The sequence below is a fragment of the Canis lupus genome, chromosome 15 (assembly GCF_003254725.2).
Source record: "Canis lupus dingo isolate Sandy chromosome 15, ASM325472v2, whole genome shotgun sequence".
Classification (NCBI taxonomy): Eukaryota; Metazoa; Chordata; class Mammalia; order Carnivora; family Canidae; genus Canis; species Canis lupus.
Window position 1 is genome coordinate 12343965 of NC_064257.1, and position 26899 is coordinate 12370863.

General features: G+C 46.8%; 1 protein-coding gene and 1 long non-coding RNA gene across 15 annotated transcripts in view; both read left to right on the plus strand.

The window, feature by feature from the left end:
- LOC112642495 (BEN domain-containing protein 5) overlaps window positions 1–26899 on the plus strand; it is a 1368880-nt gene that overhangs the window by 1268859 nt on the left and 73122 nt on the right. For all 14 annotated transcript variants that reach the window (XM_049094507.1, XM_035699097.2, XM_025420152.3 and 11 more), the window contains one exon: window positions 3062–3173. In XM_049094507.1, the coding sequence (XP_048950464.1) occupies window positions 3062–3173 (112 nt within the window). The remainder of the gene's footprint in view (window positions 1–3061; window positions 3174–26899) is intronic.
- LOC118350753 (uncharacterized) lies at window positions 20211–21792 on the plus strand. Its single transcript, XR_004805148.2, has 2 exons — window positions 20211–20712; window positions 21110–21792. It is a non-coding gene; the product is annotated as an uncharacterized LOC118350753 (long non-coding RNA).

Below are 26899 nucleotides of genomic sequence, written 5' to 3' on the forward strand. Positions count from 1 at the left end.
TATAAAGCTATAGGGTTAGGGATGTTTTCTGTTACTGAAACAAGGACTAATTCCAGCCACTTAAGCAAAAAGGGAATTTATAGGAAGGGCCACATGTGGAAAACAAACAATTAACAGAGTAGCTCTGGAGAACAGAAAATTGGCTGTTGGCAGGAATAATCTACCTCTGCTCCATGGAAGCACCGCCATACACCTGACTCCCAGCCTTGCCTCACCTAGTCCAAGTTTAAGTCCTGGAGAGAAGTGGCTATTGCCTGAGTATGGTTTCTTATTGCTTCCCTGGCTGGCGAACCACACAGAGGGGGCATCTGGCCCATATGTATCCTGTGGGAGGAGAAGAGCCACTACCATAGTTTCATCATCTATGATGCAGGAGCAAATTCCCCAACCCTGTCCCATCTAATCACAGGGTTAGATGCTGGGCATTCCCCAAATAAAATGGGTAAATGCCTACACCCTTAGGAGAGAGAAGACAATGGTTATGCACAGATCTGCCTGACTCCCAGACAGGAAAATAGAGGATATCCCTGCCCCCTGCTGTCTGCTGCCCACCCAGCCCCTTGTGGACTGCAGATTTATTATTCTATATCACTCCTATAGGATGTAACATAAAACAGTAATAAAAAGCTCCATAGAACAACCACATAATATTTTTAAGTTGCTATTAGGTGCTAGATCCTATACTGAATTAAGTTCATTACACCTGTTTAGCTCATTTAATCCTTACAACATTGTCCTGAATTATAAATGGACATAAGCCTGTGAGCATATCTTCTTTCTCCTGTTAGACTATGTTTCTTGGAGGCCAGGAATGCAATCTGCGTGTGTACCAATCCTGACATCACCTCTTTTCTCAAGCAATTTGTTTGTAACTTCACTATGCTTCAGTTTTCACATCTGCAAAATGGGAACAGTAATAGCACTGCCCTCACAACGTTAACTTAGATCAAGTACTTTGTGCTTGGTAAAGTACTTAGTTCTCAAGACAGAGTACTGTCAGCAAATGTTCTGTTGATTGTGTTCCCTTGATTGTGATGGTGATGCTGTGACCCATGTGTAGGGCTATCTCTGTTCTCAATCTGTAAGCAATGAGAAGCAAACATCAGCACTGGTTGATCTAATCACAGCAAAGGCAAAGACAAAATAATAAAACTTTCTGCCAGCCATTCAAATCCCTTCACATTTCACCTCCACCTCCTTTCACAGCTTCACCATTACCACCTCCTCACTACATACTCTATGACTCAGTCAAATCAAATTGTCCACCATTCCCCCAATATCCTGGGTGGATTCATGTTCCTTTCTTTGCTTATACTTTTCCTTCTGCCCCCAACACCTGGAAAAATTCTATTCATTCAACAAGACCCAACTCATTGAGGCTTCTCCTCAATGAAACCTTTTCCTGTGTGCCCCCATGAAACATCAGTTATTCTCCTACAAGATTCCCACAATGCTTATTTTAAGCACAAGGGGAAATTATTATTATTTACCCCCCCCCATACCCACCCTAACCATCTTGAAGGAGAGGTGGATTCCCAGTAGAGTCCTTTATTTTTCTGAGTAGGGATGGGAATATGAATTTAATAAGTTGAGAAGGGGTTAAATTGTATTGCTTAAGGAAAGAAAGGAGCTTGGAAGATGAAATGGGGGTGTAAAAAAGTGAGGCAGAGGGATAGAGAAGAAAAGGGAGGACAATTTGGGCACAGAAAGCAGAGAGAAAGGGTATGGCCCCCATCAGTTTTGAATCTGCTTAAAAATCTGCAAGGAACAGACTTATATGGGTGACTGAAAGTCATAGATGAATCTTGATCAGGAAAGCAAGATAGGAAAACCTGAGTGGGACACATTCTAGGGATTAGAAAAGGATGGATTAGAGAGAAGGAAAGTGATCATTTGAGTTGTGAGCAAGCACAGGGTTTCGGGAAATTATACCTCAGCCTGGCCTGGCCTAGAGAGTACGTGTAGGGTGTGTAGGTACTGCCACCCAGCAGGTGGCGGCATGGGGACCTGGAAGTGACATCTCTTCCCAGGTATAAGCAGGGCTTTGAGTAGATCTGAAGTAAGAAAAGGAAGGACAGGAGGAGAACCAGGAGTCATGATTGCAGTTGCCCTAATGAAGTTCTTTAATGTGTTCAAGGGAGAGTACAGAGAAGGTGGTCAGGGTAGCCTCCACTGAGCAGTTGACATTTGAAATTAGATATGACATAAGTAAAAACGAGTCATTAAGGTATCTGGAAGAAGAGGATTCCAGGCAGAGGGACAGCCTGTACAAAAGCCCCGAGGAAGGATGCACCTGCTGTGTTGGGACAACAATGAGGAGTCCAGCATCTGGCACAGAGGAAGCAGGAGGGATGGTGGTAGGAGCTGAGGTCAGAGAAGTTAGCAGGGAAGGACCACATGGGGACTGGTAGCTTGTAAGGGGTTTTACTCTGCACCTAACAGGGACCATTTGATTTTAAAAGGGACATAATCTGACTTATGTTTTAGAGGATCACCTTGGATATTGAGTGGAAAATGGGGTGGGGGGGTTAGAAGTGGGCTGGGAGGTTGCCAAGGTGGAAATAAGACCAGGTAAGAGATCGTTACAATACTTGGGATCTTGGTGCAACTTCAAGGTGGTATCAGTGGAGGGTAATAAAGGGGTGTCGGGTTCTGAATGCATTTTGAAGGTAGAGACAATGGATTAGCTGCGGTGTGAGACCGTGAGGAAAAATAGGGGCACCCGTGACTTCAGCCTGAATGCTTCTTTCTCCTGCCCTGTATGAGAGATGTACATGTGTCTGTGGTCTCAGAGCACAGGTGCTGAAATCAGACTCCTCCACAGAAATATTTGAACTCAGCTTCTTCTTACATAAAGTGGGAATTATAATGATGGTGACTTCATAGGGTTGTTGAAAGCATTAAATGAATTAATGCACGTAAAATGTTTAGAGCTGTCTCTGGCAAAAAATAAAGGCTCGGTAGATGCGACAGGGACTGCTCCTACTCCTAGCTGTATTTTGGTAAGTGTCAAGTTTGGCTTGTCCTGTTCATACTGACTCTGACTCTGGGTACAACCTAGGTGCTCTCTGATGGGGTTTGACCTGAACCGCCACTGGCTGGATCCCTCTCCATGGGCTCACCCTACCCTGCATGGAGTGAAACAGCTCATCATCCAGATGTACAATGACCCAGTGAGTAACCAAACCCCTTCAGCACCTGCTGATTTTATGGCTTAATCTGGGAAAGGGCAGTGTTGTCCTGGGAAATTCTACTAGGAGCTACAAATTAAGAGTGCAGGGTCAAAACCAGGATGGGTATTAGGCCTGCTGCTCTTGTCTCTAAATCGGATAGACCCGAGTCTTCCTCTACACATCAAAAATATCAGGTTCATCTGGGTTCAGGAGGCCTCATGGGATAAAGGAAATATAGCAAAGCAGATTCATATTCGTCAAGGTTCTTCAGCTATAAGCAGAAGAAATATGACTTGAATGAGTTTACGAAAAATAGAGAATTTGTTACAAGAGTACCCAAGTATCTCATATCACTAAAGACTAGACTGGCCTCCTCCACCTGTAGGAGACATGTGTCAGGTGTCACATCTATTGGCTTCCACCACTGGAGAGTGATTCAATCTTGTTTTCTAGTTCCAGTCCTCGAAGACTGTGACTGGCCTAACTTGGGGGACATGCTACCTCTGGGCAGGTCAACTCTGGCCCCCGAGGCAAGGATATGTAAGGACAGGACAGCCACAATGGAACCACATGGTTGGACTTGGGGGCTATGGTGGTAGTGGTGAACCAGTTCCCAGAGAATAGGGCCTGCCTGCTAGTCCAGAATGAAGGGGAATAATGGTGTCCATATGGAGTTTGCTTATAGGGGCAAGACTCTGTTAGAAATAGGAGAAGATGTTGGGGTTTCGTCGGTTAGAGAAAGGAAGTAGACCACAATCATTCTATCCCTGAATAGCTCTCAGAGAGGATAGGACAGACATCTCCTGGGTGGAGGCCAAAGGAGGAGGCCAGGCCTATAAAGAAAGGAAACTTTTTGCCAACTAGAGCTGCCTGAGATGGAGTGGATGTAGGAGCTCTGAACTTTGCGTTACTAAACTTTGTTTACCTTGAAGCTAAATGACACTGACAAAATGGTGCATAGAGGAGACTCAGTTGTTTGGAAGACACTGGAGTGAGATGACATCGGAGTCTGAATCTCTTCTAACTTTGATAACTGTGATTTTAGGGCGCTTTGACTGCCATTGCCTCTACATTTTTCCCAATCTGGCTGATTATAAAAATTCAATAAACTGTTGGTTGAACTGAATTGGATTGAACATGGCAAATCGTGTTATGCCAACTGTAATATGGTTTATAGATAGAAAACAGTTATTCATAGAGAGGACAATGAGGCATGATTAAAAAACAAAAGACATAGGAAAGGAGAAGTGATAGAGTGGGGGCCGCTGAACAAACAGGGTGTTTTAGATGAATCCCCGAGGAGAGAACTGGCGGGTGAGGCACGGAGGAGGAACCAGAGAGAAGGGTTAAGTTTGCTAAGGAGAAGAGGCTTGGGCCTTTCATTGCTGTCATCACTGAGAAGTCATTGATTTGCTCGCAAACAACTGGGCACTGATCCACGCTGCAGAGCATAGATCAGGTGACACTGAGTGACAGGGATAGTCAGATGCTTTTTGTGCCATGAATAGGTTGCTTATCAGCTAGTTGGATCCTAATAAGCACACTTGGATGCTCAGCCCATTGCCTCCGCTGTGCTATTCCTGAAAGTCCACTCCTTTAGGACCCAAGCAAGGACACGGAGCACTAACATGAGAGTCAGGGATCCCAGCTCCCTCCACCTCTTCTCTCTTGCCCACTCCCGCTCTCCATGCCCAGGCTTCTACTCCAGTCTTGCCTTTCTTCTTTCCACAAATATTTATCAAGTAGTTCCTATACAGTAGGCACTGAGACTTTTTCTAGTAGTGAACAAAACCCTAACCCTTGCAATCTGTGAGGGAATAGACATTAAATAAGTAAATGCTGATAAATATAGATTCACAAATTGTGTGTGGCGTTATGGGGGTGAGGGGAAAGCACACAAACTGTGACTTGTGGGCAGGATGGTTGTAAGTTTGGCTTCCTATTCATACCTGTTGTCCTAGAGTATTAACAGTGGCCCCTTTCACTCTTTGAAGTGTCCCAGTTTAGATGATAAATTACACCCTCTTTCTACTTTAAAGCTGTGGGAAAGCACCTAGGACAGTACTTGGTGTGCAGCAGATCCTCAACAGACGTTATTTGGATTGGACTTCAAGAGTCATTGTGTCCAGTTGCAGACACTGCAGTACCCAAGGGCATCTGCCCTAATATCCTGGAATGCTTTCTCCTCCTGACCTCTGCTGTTGTGCACGTCATCATAATCACTCAACCCAGAGCTACGTGAACTGTCAGGACAGCCTCTGGCCTCGTTTCTAAATGCTCACGGCCTCACTCCTCCATCTCGGTGGCCTTCTGCTTGACGGAGCCAGAAAGCAGAGAATCAGCAGACCCTCCCTGGCGGGTGGGCACTATGTCTGTGAACACCGCTGTTCCTCACAAAACTCCTTCAGGTTCTGTGCTGGATGCTGGAATCATCAAGGCTGCCATCCACCCCTGAGGAGTTCTCAGCCTGGTGGAGACAGGCACTTGCAGGCAGTTATCCCAGGAGTATTTGTGGAGGAAGGCCCGGGGGCTGTGGGAGCCCAGAGAAGGAACCCAGCCCAGGAAGCCCTACCTGAGGTGATGCTGAAAGATTCCCGGGGCAGGGAGGGCTTTCCAGGCAGAGGCGACATCTGTACACCTGCCTTGAGAGAGAGGCACCCTCACGAGACCGCCAGCTCCTTCAGTGTGGCTGGCACTAGGGGCGCGCAGAGGAGCAGACGGGGTTATGATATAGGGTGCAATTTGGACTTTATTCTTGTGGGAACGGGGAGGTCACAGAATCAGCTTTACATTTCAGAAAGAGCCCCCTGGTGCCTGTGAGGGAGTGGATTTGGAGGGGGCCAGGCTAGAGGCTGGAGACCAGTGGAGCCTGCTGCTGCTGTAGGGTTGGAGAGGCTTATGGAGCCAGCTGTGGGCAGCTTAGCGACTGGCTGATGGGACAGGAAGGAGTTTTGAATGACGTCCGTGGTTTGGCCCGGACAGTGGTGTAGATGTGATGCCCTTCCTGAGGTGGGAACTCAGGAGAGGCAGTGAGCCTGGAGACAAGCTTCAGACATGCTCATTTTGGAGTTGAGCACAAGTGATATGCTCAGCCTGCCTGTGGGTCTCAGGCACGCGCCCTCCTGCGTCCTCACCGGGCAAGGAGCCTGCTGGCCTGTGCTAATGATGGCATTTACTTCAAAGGCTGCTTTCCTACACTAGTGTTTTGCTCACTAAACCCTTCCCCCGTCTCCAGGCCTTGGGAACTAAATGATGATCTTAACCACGGAGGGTTTTACCCAGAGGACTACACTGGATCTTAGATATAAAGTGTTTCATGCCCACTCCTGGGACAGCCCCCTGTGGACATCATGGCTTTTGTTTACCGGTTGTGATGGACTGTCCCCTAGGCAGGGCCTGGCTGATGCATCTCAGAGTCCCCAGTGCCCAGCAGGGACCTGGCTCTGAACAGGTGCTCAGAGTAAAGGCGAAGCAAATGATGAAGTAAACCAGAGCCTCTGTAAGTTAGTTTTAATAAGATTTCCCCAATGAAAGGAAGCAACCGGACCACATACATTTATTTCCCCAATCTCATCTCTCCCTCAGAGTGTCCCAGACACTGGCGCCACCATTGCTGTGCCCTTTTTACTTCAGGCTCTGATCTGTGGATGTAAACCCACTCCTAGCATTCCCTGCAACCTGCTGAGATTGTCCTCAACTCACAGGGACAGAAGCTCAGATGGCATCACCCACTCTGGTTCCCCTGACGCAGGCTTCTGGTCATCTTCTGGTCATCTCCTGACCTCAGGGCCTGCCCCATCCTACCCACCATTAAATTAGATACCCTTCTCTGGCCACCAGGAGCTCCCTCAGATCCCTGGGTCCCTGTCCTCCCACCATCCGACCACGTTTTATTCAGGAGTTGCTCTTAGACAGTTCACTACCTTCAGTGTGAAGACCAGGGGAGCCAGTTCCAACTCTACTTCATATCCAGGCTTCTCCTTCCCTGATATTAGGTCTGAGCATTCTACATCTTCCCCAGGTAATTAGCCCCAGAGAGGATAGCACCTTCTAGGTGAGAGCTCACCCCCTACCTGGCACGTATACTGTAGAGTATGTCAGCGACTTCACATCACACCATCAGTAGTGCCACCTGAGTCACTCACATGCGAGAGCATGCACAGGCCCTCCTCTCACCTGTGTCCAGTTACAATCTTAAAAAGTCTTAGGCCCTCCTTTAAATTGATTTTTAATTGAATTGAGTAACATGACTATAAAAAAAAATCAAGGCCATGGAACAAAATGCCACTTGTTGGGACTATCCCAGCACACACCATCTCTCCAACTTGAGAATTAGCGTAGTCAATAGAAAGCCATCAAAAACATTTGATCAAGGGAGACAGAGATCCATGAATAGTATTCCTGACCACTCAGTCCCCCAATTGAGAAACTCTAGTGTCATTCTAAAATTTAAATCCAACTGGGTCTCTATCCCCTGATTAAGACTTTTCAATGACTCCCCATTACTTGTGGAGTAAAGGCCAACGTTCCTGGCGTGCCATTCAAGGACTGCCCTGTGCCTATCCAGCATGTAGCAGAGAACATGGCACCATAGAGAATATTATGTTGAATGACATACGCTTTTAGAAACTTCTGAAAGCTGCAGTGTGGAGAGTGGATCAAAGGAGATGAGACGAAGTGAAAGAAGAGAAGCCCATCAGGTGCTTCTTGTGGAAGTCCAGGTGAAGGACAATGAGACCGGAGCTGAGAGCTGCAAGGGCAGTTGCTAAGGAGGATCCCCAGGGATCCCCCAGGTGGGAGGTGAATGGGCCCCTCCCGTCCTTTCCTTTGCCCTGAGCCTCTCAGAGCCCAAGGGTTGCTTTTGTGAGAGGCTCCTATGCTCTAGGGCAGGGGGTGGGGGGATACCCCCCTTTTCCTGGAGGAGAAAGGCCTGTGTTGCTATAACAACTTGGCTGTAGCTCTTAGACAGATCTGTTTCCTTAAATCATTTAAGGAAAATTAGCTGCCATAACAACACGGAGCAGTTTTTAAAATAGAGCAACACAGCCTAGGTTTTTTGTTTTTTTTTTTTTTCCTCGCTTGCCTCCTATAGTCCTCAAGAGAAGCTGCTCTCTTTCTGTCAAATAAATAAATAAGGTATAACACATCTGCAGGACAAACAGAGCAGTCGGTGACATGGTCACCTAGCACACGCAGAACCAGCACTCATTCACTGCACAGAAGACACACTCACACACAACACGTGACATATGCATTCACAGACATAAGACAGAAAACATATACACAAAAGCATAGACATGGTACATAGCAGGTAGGCAGGCAGCGGTCCAGTTACACCAAGAGCCTACACACACACCCACAGCCAGGCCCAGTGTCCCCACTCAGTTAAAGTGGCAGGAAGGGGCTGTGAGGTCTGCTCTTAGCATGGGCAGGGGTTTCACTGGGTCGCCAGATCAGAAGGCCCTTAGATGGCAGCTCCTCACCAGAAACAAAGGGACACCTGCGTGTTCGTACCTGACCGCCTGGGTAAAAGGGGTAAAGCCACCTTGGCAAGGATGGGGATAGAAGGTTGGGGGCACCCGTCCCCACCCACAGACACACTTAGGGGCAAACCAGGAGAGCAGGAGGCCACCACTCTGGCATCCCCTATGGCAGGATGCTTAGCACCCCCTAGGAAGAGGCAGGACCACCCTGGGGGGAAAACCACATCCCTAGGGCTTTAGCAGACTCTCTTCCTGAGGCCTAGGGAGCCCAGGAATCTGGACTGTAGGTTCCCAAACTTTCATTCCATCCCCAAGTGTCTGGCTGTATGCCCCCAAAAGTCCCCTGCAGAGAGCAGCTAAAGCTGTGCCAGCTTCAAGAGAGACCGAGAACTAGCACCCCCCACCAGAGCAGACAAACCACTAATCAGCTTGGCACTCCGAGGCAAGTGTCTTCCCCTCTCTGGGCCTTTCATTCCTGCCTCACCACACCCCAGTCTGTACATTGTAGGGGTTGAAGGATGACTCCATGAGCCCCATTTGGCTCCAACCATCTGCATCTCTGCATCATTTTGCAGTTGTGAAGACTCCCCTGATGGGCAGGATTTCCACGACAAGGGACAGAAGTCTGCCAGTGAAGGACAGCCTGGAGTGAATGCCTAGGAGGGTGCTTAGCACATGCAGATGTCCCATAAATGTTCCTGTCCTAGGCCTCAGTGTGCCCATGTGCTAGAAGGGGAGAATAAGCCCTGACCTGCTTACCCAGAGGTTGGAGAAAGGCCTGATGTGTGTGACCTTAAGTGTTTTATAAGGTGAAGAGGGATGTTTGCCCTGGGTCGGGTGGAGAGGAATGCCCTGTTGAAATGTGCAGACTGCAGCCAGCCGCCAGAGGTTTCACGAGGAATAGGCTAAATGCACTCACACCACAGCCGCAGGTCACACATTTAGGTCCACTCGAATATTTTTCCACTCCTACCAACACGGCCCAGTAAGTCAGTAAATAGCCACCAGGGGAAGGTTCAATATGGAAGCAAAGACTAAAGGTAAACGTAATACTGCACAGCGGGCTCGGAGAACATAGGGTGTTTCGGGTTCATGAAATGTTTACAGTTTTTCCTACAATAGTTTGAGATGGTTTTGAAACTTTTAGAAATTTTAAGACAAGTTGTTACTTTTTTAAAGACCGACTTCTCCCACCTGTGATAAAAGCCGTGGTCTTTCTAACTCTCTGGATTATTATAACTTTGGTAAGCAAGCCGAGCGGAGAGATGGATCTCCCACTTCAGAGCAAGGCTCCTGTCAAGTTCATTTTTCCTTCAATTTTTCTAACATCTTTTCATCCTGAAAGACTCTGGATACCTCTCATTGACTAACTAGATACATATTGTTTCAACTGCATGAAGGTCAGCAAAGCTTCCAGAAGCTTCCCTTTGAGTCAGGCCAACTAAACTCTGTGTCTTATTTTTCCCTATTTGGCGATTTGGGCAACTGGGATGTCGGTCCCATGGGATTTCTCTCAGGATGAGATCATATGGCTATAAATAGCCTTTAATATGTGAGAAATGGAGCCACTAATATTTTATGCATTTGGCCATTACAAGCACCTACCTCACTGACCCAGCTCTCCCCAGCTCCTGTACCCTCCCACAGACTGGGATCCCACGGAGGTCTTAGACTTCACCTTTGTCATCTCTGATCCCTGACACCCAGTGCAGGGCACAGACCTTCCGTGGATGCATTTTGGGTGAGAGAGAGAGGAAAGACAGGCAAGAAAGAAGAAATGCACTCACCAAGACCTAGAATTAACGTGTGAACAGAGTTCTGAAAGAGGGACGAGAATTTGCTGAGTCAAGAGACACACGAAGTCATTCTCCAAATTCTACTTAATCTCCAGAACGCACCTCCAGGCCCACCTTCTCTAAGATTTCCTTGAACCCTTTGGCCCACAGAGCATTTTGTTGCTTTGTTCTTCTATTAGCAGACCCAGCTTCTTCCATCTAGTGGGTTTATTCCATAAACATGCATGGAGTGTAGTTGGGGGCCGTGGTGCCATAGCAGCATCTCCCCTGATGTCCTCTGGTTTCCATTTCTTCAGTTAAATTGCAAACCCCCTCAGAGCCAAGGATCTACCTCTCTGCTTCCCTGGGCAGGTCTGGCCACTCACTGGCAGCTCAAAGAGGACCTCTTAAGCATTGATTAAAAAGCCGTCTCTCCAGGTGGGGGGTTGTTTCCCTGCCTCCTTTAGACTGAGCTTCTCAAGGACAGAAGCTCTGTCTTTTTCAGCTTCTACCTCCATCCCCTGGTAGGGACCCACACTTAGTAGGCTGTTGATGAGTGTTTGGGGAAATCTTGTTGGCCCCCTCATCTGACACGTTGTTTGCCAGCAGGATGGCACTGAAGCAGCCCAGAGAAATCCATGGCACCCTAGGCTTTCAAACCCCCATCCCCCGCACTTCTCTCTCATTGTTCTGCATTTCCACTGACTCATCTTCTTTCCTTCATCTTTTGCCCTTGCTGATCCCTTGTCACCAAGAGCTCCCACATAAGGAATTTTTTCTCAAGCTCACAAATTCAGAAATTCTAGAATGTTAGAATCGAGCCATGTAGGATCTCCATCGCAAATCCACAAATTCTAAAATTCTCTTTACTCTCTCTCTGCTACTGGTGTCTGTTCAACTTACCCTCGTTCCTAAGTTAGACCAAGCTCGCTTCCCCATTTTCCCTATGCCACGGTCATCCAATTATCTGGCCACAATGAGCTAAAAAGGAGTCTCTGTGGATAGTCCTGGGATAACATCTTTTCCCTTACCCAACCAGTCCAGTATAGCCCCAGCTCATCTCGTCCAGGGGCTTTTCCCATTAACCCATCCTATCCGTTTCTCACCGCTGCCCCCCCCCACCCCAGTAAACTCCTCCCCTTCCGGGCCTCTGGTTTGAACCAGTTGGGATCAGCATAAGCCTGTTACCCCGTTAGGCTCTCAGCCTATCCAGCCTATAGCAGAGTACAAGTCACATTTAAGGTGTTGTGTTCAATGTGTGGGGAACTTCTCCGAGAGTTATTTTTGGCTGTTGCTGTTGGGAGGCTCTGGAGCCCAGGAGGAATTCATGCTGCTACATCAAATAGCATATTGCATTTCAGAAATTGGCCTTAGCCATGGGAAATCAAGTAAGCCAGATGCCTAATTAGTCCATTATTTACCGTGGTGGAGAGAGCTGAATTCTGATGAAAAGGACCAAACTAATCACTGCTTCCACTGTTTAACCTTTCATCAAGAAATTGCCCCATCTTCCAGAAGTTCTAATGCCCACCCCCCAAGCCCCATACCCGTCCCCAGTGTCTGGTGTGGGAAGTCTTATCGGCCTGGACACAGCCTGGCCGCCTGGCCAATGAGCCTTGGTGCTCTCCCGCTCAGCAAGTCCCTCTAGGTTCGCATTGCTCGCTTTCACTTCAAGGCTAGTAAAGCATAAAGATAAAAGAGTAACTTCCCCGTCATCTTTGAAAGAAAAAGATTTTTCATTTATCCATTCAATAAACATTTTCACAGCCCAGGCGCTATATATTAGAATAGAAAGGCAAATAGGAAATAGTCACTTCCCTCAAGGAACTGATGATGCAGAGTAGAGCAGGGGTTTTCAAACTGTTTTTGGAAAAATGGCAAGAGGTCTGAGGACCCCCTCCCTCCCATGTGGCTCCTCTTCATTTTAACAGGAGCAGTATAATTTTGTGATTAAGAGCTCAGGTTCAGGCCCGGGTTTGAATCTCATTTCAATACCTGCTAGCTTTGTTATCTTGGGCAGGACCCTTCCCTTCCCTTCCCCAGCATCTGCATCCTCATTTGTAAGAGGTCGTTGTGAGGATTAACCAAACCGATTTCTGGGACTTGCTGAAGGCACTTTGCAGAGCACATATATTCTCAACAGAGGTTAACCTTTATCAGTATGAAAGATGTGTCTGAATAAAGGATTCCATGGCCAGAGGAAGCTTGCAAACCCCTGGTCTAGAGCTCCTGACTCAGTAAACCAATGATGGCAGGACAGGTGGTAAGCATCATGACAGGCAAGGAGTCTGGATGCTTTGTGGGAGAAGCAGGTCATGTCTACTGGACTTGGGGTCAGGCAAGGCTTGCTGGGGAAGGTGACTCGGAGGTGAGTTTTAAAGGAAGACTAGGAGTTGTTTAGACAGACTGGGGAGCGTTACAGGCAGAGGGAGCAGCATGTGTGAGCGCACGTGTGTCAGACAGGCGACTACACTCAGAATTCTAAGGAGTTCGGGGTGCTGGACTGAGGGGAGCATGTGGAGAAGGGGGGAAGTAAGGCAAGGTGGTAGGCCGAGACCGCTCATAGAGCCTGGTGTGCTACCCCAGGAAGCTTGGACTTCATCCTGAAATCCAGGAGGTTCTCTATCAGGGACTGGAAATGACTTGGAATTCAAAAGGGAGAGAAAAACGTGTTACTATGACTTTCTGGGGCTTAAAATATATTGTTTTGTTTGTAGCTTTTAGCCAGCAATTGTAGTACTACAAACCTAGACTAAAATAATTTGAAGTCTGAATAAGGATTTATGCCAAAAAAGTCCATATTACTTATAAATGGTGAAAAACTGAGAAAAAAATCTAAATGCCTTCACAGTGGGAAACAGTGGGAAACTGATTAAATGAATCACGATACATTCATATAATGGATGTTTATGAGGAGTTTACAATATTGTAAAAATGCTTATGCTATAATTTTAAGTGAAAAGAAGCAGAAGACAAAGTTGCTTATGTATTATATGTTAAGACATATAACAACTAGGTTTAAAACATACACAAAAGAATGGATATGAAGTAGATGTTAATAGTGGCATTTCTGGGCACAAGGGTTGTTTCCTTCATCTCTGCTTTTTTTTTTTTTTTTTTTTTTAATTTCCCAGCAATTTTCTACAAGTATATTTTAAGTTTAAAATTTGAAAAAAAAAAATGTTATGGAAGGAGGAGGGGACCTGGCCACCCAGATGTAAGGAGGGACTTCATTTTGTAAAATAGAACCAAACTCCCAAGGCAGCTACTTGGTGCTGGCCAACCCCTAGGACTGGAGCCTGAGGAAGCCAGCCCAGCCCACATTATAGAAGGCAACTGGGGTGCGTTGATAGCCGTCTATGCATCGATCTTCTGACCAGCTGTCCTTCTGTCTGTCTTTGCATGCAACCACCCATCCACTGTACCTCTACTCCCCTCTTCTCAGAACCCCTATCTCAGACGTGCCAAAATCCAGACTCCTAACATCCTAGGCAGTCTGCCAATTCCTTGTCCTCTTGGTAAGCATGACAGGGACCCCACTTCCCCAGAGCAAACCTCAAATCATGCCCTTGTAAGGATTGAAAAATGACACTGCACTTGGTGTAGGATTTTCTAAGTCTGGTAAACTATAAGCACTCAATAAATGTTAGCATGTATTCTTATCATAAGCTCATATCTGGTAGTGTACAGTAGCTGATATTTCAATGTGAATTTCTCGATTTCAAGGTTAATTTCAGAACACTATCACCATCTTCAAGCTGTATTATTTTAAAAATAGCCATAGCTCTGTTTATTGAAATAGCATTGCAAGTAGGTCTTGTAAAAGACAGGGAGCAGGCCTCGGCCCTCATCTTGGCTTCTCTGACCACCGCCCAACTCCCTTCTGTGAGTCTTTCTTCAGCTGCACTAATACCTTTCATTGAGGGACAGTAAGCTCAATTCCAGGGGTGGGATCCTTTCTCTCTGAGGGCTTCCCATATTTGTCTGTTCTAATCCATTCTGGGTGAATTCAGAAGGCAAGAGGATTTGTGTCATTCCTACAGTGTGAGTATGGGCACCGTGTGTGTGTGTGTGTGTGTGTGTGTGTGTGTGTGTGTGTGTGTTGGGGAGGGGGAACTCACTATAATCCCTAAGGTGTGACGACAGCAAGGATGATTCTAAAGTGAATAATATCAGGGAACGTAACCCTCAGGAACTGTCTCCTGGAGAATTCCAGACCCCGGGTGTGGCTCAGAGCAGGTTTCACCAGCTGAGACTCTGGACAGGGTCTCACTGGAAGGTGGAGTTTGGACACTGATTAGCAGATAAGCCCGTTCAACAGAAATGGCCCCTTTCTGGCTGTGCCCACAGGGCCTGTCAAAGCCAAAGCTCTTTACACTCCTGGCACAACCAGCACACACTCAGCAGTCAGAAAAGTTGACTCTCAGTTACAAATGGACAGTTTCTTTCCTGTTAGAGTTTAGCTCCAGCTGTGACCTTGAAAAATCCTCCAGCTGCTAAGGCACATTCTTTAAGAGACATCTTTGCTATGTGACTGGATCTTCTGGAGCAGGTGGGGCAGATGAAAACAGCCTCTCAGCACCCGGGTGTGGGAGTGGGAGTAGGAAAGGGGGAAGGTGCTGATACTTATTGAGCATCTATTAAGTGCTCAGCATTGCCTCATCTAATCCATAGGAAATGGGCATCATTATCCCTGTTTCTCGGGTGAGAAAAGTAAGGCTCAGCATGCACGACCCCCCACAACTCCCCACCTGAGCGCAGTCTCCCCTGGCGCACACATTTATCACTCCACATCACGCAGATTGGTTTATGTGCTTGTTTTCTCTACTCAGCTGTGAACTCCTTGAAGGATAAAACTATATCTCTGTCACCTCTGCATTCTCTCGCCCAGGGCACAATACCTAACACATCAGTAAAATGTCAGTCTCAAGAAGGAACAAATGAAAAGCGGTTAGAACCTGCAAGGTCATACTTCGGGCGGGCGCAGAGCTGGAAATGGAAGCCAGCTCTGCGTGACCCCAGGGCCCACTTCCACAGTGCAGTGTGGGGTGAGCAGCTAGCAGGACACTCAACGTTTCTCGGTAGGGGGGTGTCCTCTTTCATGTTTAAAAGACATGTAAACAGCAAACCTAGAAAAGAGGAGTTCTATTGATTTAGCTTTTTTTTTTTTTAATATGATGACACCTCTTTTAGTAGCAAATGTTCAGAATTATCTCCACTGTATTTAGATTTAGTTGACATTGTAAATGGAATACCAGGTTTATGCCATTACTTTGGATACCCTGCCCCTCTCCCAACCACTATATGGAGCACTTGCTTTAAGAATTCCAGAATGGACTCCATGGTTTGAACATGCCAGGTAAATTAGGAGTTGGGATCTTGAATGGGGCTGGCTGATTCCAATGCGGTCACTTTTAACCTTGAATCAGTAACTTAATTCTGGCTTCTTGGAGAACTCTATATGGAACCAGAGAACCTCAAGCTGGAATATCTTAAGAGGTGCTCCAAATTAATCTTCCATAGAAAGAGAATAGAGAGAGAAGACATAAGCCCAGGGCAGGGAACCGGCATGCCCAAGGTTGCACACTGAGACAATACTGTAGAGCTGGGACTCAAACTCAGGCCCCTGTGACCTCTACCAGATTGGAGCACATGCACTGTAGGCCCTTGGGATGAGTCACTAGCACATGAGTCTTGTCATAATTATTTTTACTAATATGTCACAGAGATGTATAGCTTTCAGAACACCATCACATACAAGCATTCATAGGATGCTTGCTGTAATGCTGTGAGGTAGGGATTATGTGTTTTGTTTTGCAAATGGGGAAACTAAAGACTACAGTTATTAAGTAATTTTCCCAAAAGATAGAGTCAGGGATTAATTTTCATTCTTCTGAGTCCAGATGTCCCCCTTCTGGCCCAGGGCCGAGTTCACAAATGGATGGATCAAAGGATGATGGGAGCAGAATGAACAGGGCAGAGGGTTAGGGCTCTTTTCTTTCTTTTTTCCCTTAAACAGATCACCCACACTCAGTGTCCTCTCATAGACCTCCAAGGCTTCCCCAAATACCTCCAGGTAGAGTAGAGCAAACTGTGGGTGAGGCAGAGGGAACTCCGCATCCAAGCCATGGTCAAGGCCAACTCAAGGCTAAAAGATCAGACGTGGCAGGCTCAGACCAGAGCAAGCCAAGTCCTGAGGAACAAGGGGCCAGGCAGCGGGTTGGATGGGTAGGGCAGAGAAAGGACAGAGAGACTCTCTGAACGTCCAGTGGGAGAGATGGCAGTTAAGACAAGAGGCATCACATGGGCAAAGTCAATAGGGGAAGAGAATAGTAGGAAGAAGGTGGGTCTGGCTGGTTAGAATGTCCTTTTGGGGAAGGAATGGATTTTTTAAGAAGTGATCAGACTCTCAAGGGCCTCAGAACACCAGGCCGAGATATTTGAATTTTATCATTTGGGCCAAAGGGAGCCATTAGAGGTCTGTGAGCAGGGAAAGGTGAGAAAGACAAGCATTAGTTCTGATTATGCAATCAGCACCAGCGTTTAGACCTCAAAACGGTGACCCCTTTAATCTGACAGTCTGCTTTGGTATAATTTGTTAAAAATGACAAAATGTCTCATTTTGCTGCAGTTCATCTTGACCTTTCTTAATATTAGAAAGTTAATTTCAGAAGGGAAATAAATGTATTAGTGTTGTCACAGTCATAAAAAGATGAATTCTGTACTGTCAAGCTATTTCTCTGAATGAATCCATCATGCTGTAAAATGGTTGCCTTCCAACACCCAACATCTTCCCAGCTCCCTCCCTCTTTCCCTCCTTTCCTTCCTCCTTCTCTCTTTCTTCCCACCTCTCTTCCATCCCTCACTCCTTCCATGTGCCAGTACATCTACTATGATGTGCTCTGGGGAGACAGAGATAAAAGCCACAGTACCTGTTCTAAGGCAAGATGTGTTCTAGTGGGGAAGACAGAGAAGAGATCCAGCCATTGTAGGTGTGTGTAAATGCCAGGAGATGAAAGAGCTCAGAGGTACGTGGACACACAGAAGGGGCTATCCATCCTGCAGAGGGAACTCCTATTACATTAGAAAACCATGCCCATTAGTAAGACTTGGATTGACTCTGTGATTAGGAGAAAAGACAGTAGGTAGGATTCTGAAGCGTTGGGTTCTGGCTGCATCTCTGAAATCTCACAGTTACTATCTAGTGAGCACCGGACTGTGGTAAGTATTCCACATGCATCTTTTCACTTAACCGTCACATCCTTATCAAGAGGATCTTAAAGTTCCCACTTGCTCAAAAGGGGAAAATGAGGCTCAGAAAGATGAAATAATTTGGCCTGCCTGGGTTGTACATCTTGCACATAGAGTTGACTCCAAAACTGCAGTCGCTTGCGATGTACTGTACTTCATCTCCAGCTAGCTATAGAGAGTTATTTTTTTATTATATTCCATGGTCTACCGTTATTAACCTTACCATACCAATCATACTTACTACTTGTGTAACCTTGGAAAACACAGTTCTTGCCTCTCTCCGGATCTTAAGTCCTGGTTACTTCAATGAAGAGGTTGGACCAACTCTGACCTCCTCTGGTTGTAAAGAATTCCTGCAATCTGAAGGCCTGGTGTAACTCAGTGCCTCTCAAACCTTAATGTGCAGGATACACCTGGGTATCTCATTACTATTCAAATTCTGATCAGAAGGTCCAGAGTGGGATCTGAGAATCTGCATTTTTAAGAAGCTACCAGGTAATGCTGATGTTTTTAGTTCGAGGACTGTTCTGAGTAGCAAGGGCATAACCTATGGTAGGACCAAACCTTTGGGCCCACCGTGGCCCCACTGGCGTTGTGAGCTTCAGGTTACTGAAAGAAAAGCAAGTAATAAAAGCAATCTAACTCAGGTCTGATCAGCAAATGGAGTTCTGGATTCATTTTATTACGTAGGATTTTCAGTGTCTTGGGTTTAAAACTGGTGATTCTCTTGAAAGATTAAAAGGAAGGAAATTGAACTTTTAAAGTCTTGAAGACATTTTTTCTACCATAATCACATCTGTTTTAATTCAAGCTGGAGTCTGATGTTTTCCCCAAGGCTCAGATTTCTATGTCAGAGGAGCACCGCAACAGAGCTCCTCTGGGGTGGTGACAATCTCTTTCCCTCCCCACACCTTGGTTTGGGTGGGGTTGCAGCTTCTCTCCCAAGATGCACCAGCATAGTCACAACTTCCTAAAGCATAATTTCCTAAAGCCTTTCAGGGATCCCCACTACCTACTGGATTAAGAGCCTCCACCTTTAAAGCTTTAGACTCCTTTCTCTATGTCCCTTCCATGAAACTTCTACTCTTCTGCCTGTTCCTTCTTTACTAAAGGACACGACTCCCCACATTCACAACCACCAGCCTCCCTCAGTACACAGGGACTCATCCCCAACCTTCGCCCCACACATTCCTCTCTATGAACGATTGCCCCTCCTCTCCGCTCAGCTCTCAAGATTCTATACAGCACTCAGCTTTGTCTTCACGCCACCACTTCCAGGAAGCCTGTTGTCCTTGTCCAGGGGTAAATGAGTGCTATGTGTGCCCATAGCTTTTTTATATCATTTAATCCTGAGAACAACCATGCTAAGTAAGAGTCACCCCCATTTTATATATGAGCAAAAAGAGACATGGGGATTCCAACCCTGATCTGTTGAATTCTGAGGTCTGGTTTCTCCTCTCTGCTCTCTGCCCTCCCCCAGCACATGACTGATGTCCTACACTGTGTCATCCCAGCCTCCTTTGGGTTAGAGCTACTTTTCTTTCTGAAGAGAGAAAAGAGGGTGAGGTAGGATGGCCTGAAAGGTTGCTAGAAGTTACAAGTTGGGGGAAGGCTGCTGGCAAAAGGCAAGTTAGGAGACAAGGGGCACATTTGCCCACCTCTTTTCCATGAAAAATCACACAACAGAGCCCTTCGCCGAATGCAAAGCACTTTCCCTAAGTTATCTCACTCTAGTCTCAAGATTACCTTCTTTGGGCTACGTTTTGATGGATTCCTATGATTATCCTCAATACTACTGGGTCCCATTCAAGCCAGTTGGGACTAATGAGTTTGAGGCAATCAAATCATAGCATGTCGGAGCCAGAAGGAAAATGAGAGATTCTCATTCAGCTTCTTCATTTTACAAATGAGAAAAGTGATGCCAAAAGGAAAATGACCTCCTCAAGGTCACACAGTGATTTGGTGGCATAGATTCATTTGGGGGCATTTACTGCATCTTTTTCCATAGCATCTTCTGTTTCAGAACTAGGTGCCTGAAAAAAAAGAAAGAAAGAAAAAGAACTAGGTGCCTGTGGGTACGCATGTCTTATAGTCCGTGCCAATGGCTCTTCATGTGGCAGGAGTGCGAGAAGGAAACCGCCACGTCTGACTCATCTGTCTCTTGGCCAAAAGAGTGGGCTTCTAGCACCAGTTTCTTTTCATCAGAAGGGGACCTTGGAAATCCGGACCTTAGACACCTTGGAAATCTGGACCGCAGATACTTTTTTCCTCCTGTACCATATCCTCTTCAACTCCTTCTCTAATTATTTCTTATTCATTTAGTGCTTAAAATGTTCACAAACACAGCCCTTACCCTCATGGCCTGCATTCATAATTATTGCACCATTGAAAGTGACTTTGAGCATGAGAAAAACAGATTTCTGCAAGACACTGTGCTCTATGCATCAGCTTTGCTGTGGTAACAACCTCAAGAGCTTGGTAGCTTATCACGGCCAACGTTTCTTCCTTGCTCGTGCCACACTCTCGTCAGCCCCAGCTCCACGGGCTGTGCACAGCTCCACCTGCTTCTCATCTGCGGCCCTGGCTGAAAGTGTTTCCCCATCTAGGATTGGCCACTTTCATGGCGAAGGGCAGACATGCAAATCCCATCCAAAGTGTCCACGCAGAAGTGGCAAATGTGATGACTGTTCACATCCCATTGGCCAAAGCACGTCCCAAGGCCAAGGCCAAAGTCAGCGAGGCGGGGATATACGTATACTCCTCTTGGATTCTCAGATAAGCAAATGACAGCAGGAGACCCCTTGTCACAGGGAAGAGAGAACAGTGAAGAGCAAGGATCTGATCCACCAAAATTTCCTTGTTGCCCAATCAAAATATGACTTTAGGGAAGTCGGTCACCCTTTCTGGATCTCAGTTTCTGATCTTTAAAACAAGGAAGTTGGCTTCAGGAAGCAAAGAACATAATAGAAAGAATCAGCTGTATCTGAGTTCATGTTCCTTCTGCACCACAGACTAGCTGTGTGATCTTTGGTAAGTGTCTAACCTCCCTCTTCCCTCTTTAGTGTTTCTACTAAAATTCAAACCTGTAGTTTAAAAAAGCCAGAATGGCTTCAACCTCTTAATATTTCTCATCATTTCTTTCTTTTTTTTAACCTTAGAAATATCTTTTAGGAAATAATGTCTCTTATGAGGAAACAAGGCTGTCTTGTTTGTTTGTTTGTTTGTTTGTTTGTTTTGTGAAGATGATTCTTTTAAGTTCTATTAAACTCAAGAAGAATTGAATTCAATACCTCTGCAAACAAAATATTTATAGTATATTCTGCTTTTATAAAAGCTTTTCCTTTAGCCGTCTATTCAGCCAGAAGCTATCCTTAGGTTTGTCTGCATTGGGGGGAAATTGCTAATGGTCCCTGTTTCTGGGTTATAGGATTTCAAGGACTGTGACTTTCATCTTCGACCAGCCACCATGTGCAGACCTCGGCTCTGAGCCTCGTAGGGTTAGAGCCCCCTGCCTGGCCTCACCTTCATCTATGTAACCCAGTGGGTCCTGCCCTCACCATGTAGACCCCACTTCTCCAGGGAGCCCTCTGTGTCCCGGCCACCCCCAGGGGTCCGTGCCCTCCTCTGCCCCCTTGCCCTCGGGCCTCGGGGGCCTCTGTCACGACCCTCACCATCCTGCATTGGAGCTGCCTGATTTCTCCCTCTGTCCTGCCTGATGGTGCAACCCCCTGCTGCAGGAACTGGGGCTTATTTCTCTTTATGCAAGCATGCAGCGCAGGGTGGGAGGCACATAGGTGCTCTGTGAGTATTTGTTGAATGAATTAATGAACGTGGTTCTGTCCTGTCCAAGCAAGCCGCTGATCCCCACAAAGAGCAGCCACCCTTGCCTAGCAGCAGGCCCTCAAGCTCTCTGGCAGTGGGTGGAGCCAGCGGCCATCCCAGCCTCTGCTTTTGCAGCCTTCAATCCTCTAGCTCTCACTTCCTCCCCCTTCTCAGCCTCCCAGGGCCCAGAGAGCTCCCCCCATTTCTGAGCCTCGCTGTGTATTTTTCTTTTCCCCATCGTGGAATGTTGCAGCACTTAAACTTTAAAAATAAGGGGATTGATTTTTATCTTGAGTTTGTGTTTGCTTCTTTCTGACCAGGGAGTCCAAAAAAAAAAAATCTTATTTCCTTTATATCAGTAGAGATAATACATGGAGACAAAGAAGCACACAGAATGCCCATCTATAATATGGCCTACTGATGAAGGGCATATGTTTTGCAGGCTTGCAGATTGGTTTTAAATCCATTCCCTTATTTAGCTTGTGACCTTGGGCAAGTGAGGCATTCTCTCTGAAACTTTATCTTTTAAATGAGGACGATATTTCATTCTCATGAAATAGTAAGGATTGCTGGCTTAGAACACATATGTGTGTGTATTTGTATTTGTTAGTTCTCACCACGGTTAGATAATATTGTTGTCCCCATTTTATGGGTGGAGAAACAAATGCGTTGTCCCTACCGTCCTATAGACAGCACTTGTCCCTGGAATGTGAACTCAATCCCTACAGCTCTCTACCCATGGGGAAGGGGGGCACCGGGAAGCCTGAGGTCCTTCCTTATGACTCTCTTCCCCTCCCCTGCTCTTTCTTGCTCTCTCTGCTCCCGGCCTTGAAGTCAGGCCCTCTGACAGGAGATTCCCTTCCCTCCCACCTTTCACTGAAGCTCGCAGCAGCCCTGGGCCTCCGCCAGGGAGCCTCAGGCCTGCTTCTAAGCCATTTGTCAGGCTGCCAGAGGCCCAGGCAATTGTCACTTTTCACATAGCTATCAGGGCACCTGACAGAGCTGGGCAGGCTGGGCAGTGGGTGCTCCCCTGTGAACAGAATCTCAATGAAGGCTCTGGCCCAACCCCTAGCGGGTGTTTATGGCCGGGGAGGGGTGGGGGTGCTGCTCTGGCAGTCAGGGAGGAGGATCAATGTGCTGGCCAGCCCCTGCATCTCTGCTGTGGGCTGGTTTCTTGTCCTCAAGCATGCTGAGGCTGTTTACTTGCATTTGATGCCCCCTTTCTTCCAGATTCCATGTGTGCATGCACGAGTGAAGGGGAAAGGAGTAGGTCCTCATCTTCCAGAAGCTGGTTTCCTGGGGTAGAGAATGGGCCCAGCCGGGAGGGACGGTGGTGGGAGGAAGGAGAGGAAGGAAGGAAGAGAATGACAAGGAATCCGAATCCACTGGGAAAATAAGTTGGAAGGAAATGAAGAAAACTGGGGAAGGACAAGAAAGTATGGCACTTTCTCCCTAAACATGCTTCATGACAGTCAAAACGAAACATAGTTGCTCTGGAGGTTTGGAGGTGAGGAAACAAAGCAGCCTTTTAATGTTTTTTAAACATCATCTTTTATCTTCAAAATACATGAAACCCAAACATGCAACACAAACCTTGTATAGGTCTGGGTCACCTCCCCCTCAGGGTGCACCCCCACCTCTGCAGCTGTCCTTCTCCCCCACCTCCGCGGTTCTATGGGATGACCATAGGCTGTGCCTCTGGCACCTGCAAGCACATCCTGCCCAGGGGCCTTAGTGTGGGTGGGAAGGAGTCAGCAAGCCCAGTCTGGGTGAGGCACTGGGCACTGGGATGGGGAGAGCAGGTGGGCCCAGCCTCCACCCTCAGGCAGCCCACAGTCCAATGGGAAAGGCAGGTTATCGGCAAGCACTCTATGCCAGGCATTTTCTTACATTATCCCTAATCCCGAAATAATCCTGGGGGCAGATGCTATCAGGTTTCTTGCAGAGATGAGAAAAGCAAGGCTAAGCAGGTCCATGACTTGCCCCAAGTCCTGCAACCGATAGGTGGGTGAACAGGATTTAAATCCACATCTCTTATTTCCAAGGTTGGGTTTGTCCTACTTCATTGTAATAAAGAAGAGGGTGACCTAGAAGGACAGAAAATGAAGTCAGGCTGGGAGGTGGTCAGGAAAGGCTCCCTAAGGGAAGCGATGGTAATGTTGAGGCTTAGGGGATCGGCAGGTTCTGGCCAGGCGTCCGCAAGCAGGGGAAGATCAGGAGAAAAGCCCACAGTCCTGAAAATAGCCCGGCACCCCTAGGGCTTGAAGAGGGTCCTGGGACAAGAGAGAATAATGCTCTAGAAAAGTGATAAGAGAGAAGGCCAGAGAAGTGGGTAGGAAGGCTCCTCGCAGTAGATCATTATCCTGAAGCCTTTAAGAGAAGCAGCAGCGCTTTATAGAGTAGAGACCTGCCAGGGTCAGACCTGTGCTCAGGAAAGTTCCTCCAGCCACGCAGAGGGGATGAGTGGAAGGGGGAGAGCTCCTCCTCGGTCCGTCCACCTCCACTTCTCTCCGTCACAGACCCATGCCTTGGTCTCCTCTGTCTTGTCTCTGCCTATATCTCGTTATCAGTCTCTGCCTCTCTCCAACCTGCCTGTCCCTTTGGGCCCTCCGCTTCCCCGTATAACCCTAAGCAAGACAACTCACCACGCTGGGACAGAGGTCCCTCATCAATAAAATGAGGATCATAATGCCAGCCTCAAAAAGTTGGACTGGGAATTAAGGCTGATATTGCATGTGAAATCTTTTTATATACCATAAACTACTGTACAAATGTGAAGGATTATTGTCGTCTAGTGATTTCCCTCTCAGGCGTTACATTCTGTGTTGGTGGGGTGGGTTTTTTTGTTTGTTTGTTTTTGTTGTTGTTGTTGTTTTAAAGCAACATTCATCAAGTATCTAGTCTAGGCTGGGCGCCTGGCTGTCTATCTGGTAAGAGGGGGAGTTTACAATAAATCAGAAACAATACCATCCTTCTAGAGGACCTGAGTGTAGTAGAAGCACACAAAAAGCTAAAATAGAAGCTGCTAGTTTCATGTTTCTAGCTTGGTGCCTGTCTAGTGGCCTGTCTGTCCACCCGACCATCCATCCATCCATCCATCCATCCATCCATCTCTCTCTCTGGCTCTCTAGTTGTGCTTACATCTCTTTTCACAGATAAGTCACCAAGTCAGAACTGCTCAATCACATTGGCTCTCACAGCGACCCCCTCGCCTACCCTGGACACCTTTCACCATGCAGTGGTTGACCATAAAGTAAGAGAGGAAAGTGAACTACAAAGAGACCCCTGTTCTAGATGGCTTGGACAATGTCTTCTTTACCCATTCATTTGGCTTTCAGAACTTTCCTGAAGATTTGAGCTGGTCCCTTGTAGATGGGACACTGCCACATTCCATACGTCAAGAGAGCTAGGCTGAAAGCCTTGAGGAACTGATTTTATTGAATTGTACAGTTTCTGTGACTCATCCCCAAATACTCCCCAGGCAGTTCCCAACATCCTCATCTTTAACAAAGACTGTAAAGACTGCGTGGTGACTTTGCCCTGCAAGCCCTTTGTCTCTGAAATATCCTTTAAGAAGCAGTATTGTCTCTCAGGAAGCAAGTCCTGTCCTGCTGCTTATAGGCTCTGTGACTACAGTCAAGTTACTCAGTCACTCTGGGCCTCAGTGTCCGAATCAACAAGCTGAGGATAATATCTCCTAAGAGGGTCCTTGTAAGGACGTAGTGATATAACGTCCAGTGTGTTTAGCACAGGACCTGATTTTTTGAACGCTCACTGAATTGGCTCAGAGTCAAGGGTCAGATTTATTTTTCCTCAGTAATGAAACATATTGTCGCTAACCTGAACACTCAGTTTTTGTAGTTTTGTCTGTGTATATGTGTTTGTGTGTATGGAATCATATGTGTTTGTCCAAGTATAGTCGTGTATGGATCTATGTTCTAAAGTCCAAGGCAGGGGATCCCCGGGTGGTGCAGCGGTTTAGCGCCTGCCTTTGGCCCAGGGCGCGATCCTGGAGACCCGGGATTGAATCCCACGTCGGGCTCCGGTGCATGGAGCCTGCTTCTCCCTCTGCCTGTGTCTCTGCCTCTCTCTCTCTCTCTATGTCTATCATAAATAAATAAATAAACAAATCTTTAAAAAAAAAAAAGTCCAAGGCACCCACATGTGACTACTGTATTAGACAGTGCAGCCCTAGAATATTGTTTGTGGTGTCACCTGAAATAATTATTATGGAATGAAAAGAAATCCCTGAGCGCCTACCACGTTTCAGGCACCTGGACACACACTAACCCACCGAACCCTCATCAACCCTGTAAGAGGAATGATCTTATCATAACCTCCTGTTTGCTGACAAGGAAACAGAGACTTGGAGAAATGAAGTGACTCCTCCAATGTCACACAGCCTGTCACACAGGGTTTGAGCCTAGATCTTTAGTTCCAAAACTCTTCTCTTTTCATGACCTATGCTCATGCTGCCTTATAGCAATGTCTCCTGTCTGCGAACATCAGCTGCACTCCCACTGCCTCATCTGGGGACAGGGAAGCCCTTGCAGTGGCTCTGAGACCCACCCCACCTGGCCCTGCACTCTCGCTTGGCATTGCTCTGCTAATTCTGCTCCAGGTACACTGGCTACCTTGCTTTTCAGTAACCTCTTTAAACATGCTGCTGCCCTTTGGTCTTCCTGCTGGCATTTACCCTAGTCTCGCTCCAGGGTGTACGTATAGTTTTCTCTTATTGCAAATTGATCACTCTGGCTGCAGGGTCGAGAGCAGAGCTGGGTGTCAAGGGAGGGAAGGGGGTGATAGAGAGGAAACGGGTCAGCTGGGTGGTGACGCAGTAGTTCAGAACCACAACAGCCAGTGTCAAAAGCCAAGCCACTGGCCTCTTTGCCCAGAGCCTCACAGTTAAGTGTCAGAGCTAGAACAACCTTTAGAATGTTCTTTCCATCTAGTGAAGGTCCTTGTTTGAAGAAGGATAAAACTAAGGCACAGAAGCAAGAAGGTAATTTTCGGAAGGTTGGCTGAATTCTTAACAAGAGCGTCCATCTACTGCTGTGATCTTTCTCTGCATTACAAGACCATCATAAAAATAGAGATTTTACTATCGCCAACCTTCTTGACTCCATCCCAATCCTGCTTTCGTTTTTAGAGACAGCCTCTGTTTTCTGAAAGGCCACCGAATCACCTAAAAGGCAGGAATTCAGTTCTCCCTAAACAAATCAATTTTTACAAAGAATGAGCAAATCTTCCCCCAGAAATCTGAGCATGGCCTCCAGAGAATACAGAAATTCATACAAGATGTCTTAAAAGAAGATAGAAAAATCTTATTCCATTTCTTAGAGACGAAGGAAAAAACCACACACACAAAAGCCCAAACATAATTTTTCTGATGCCT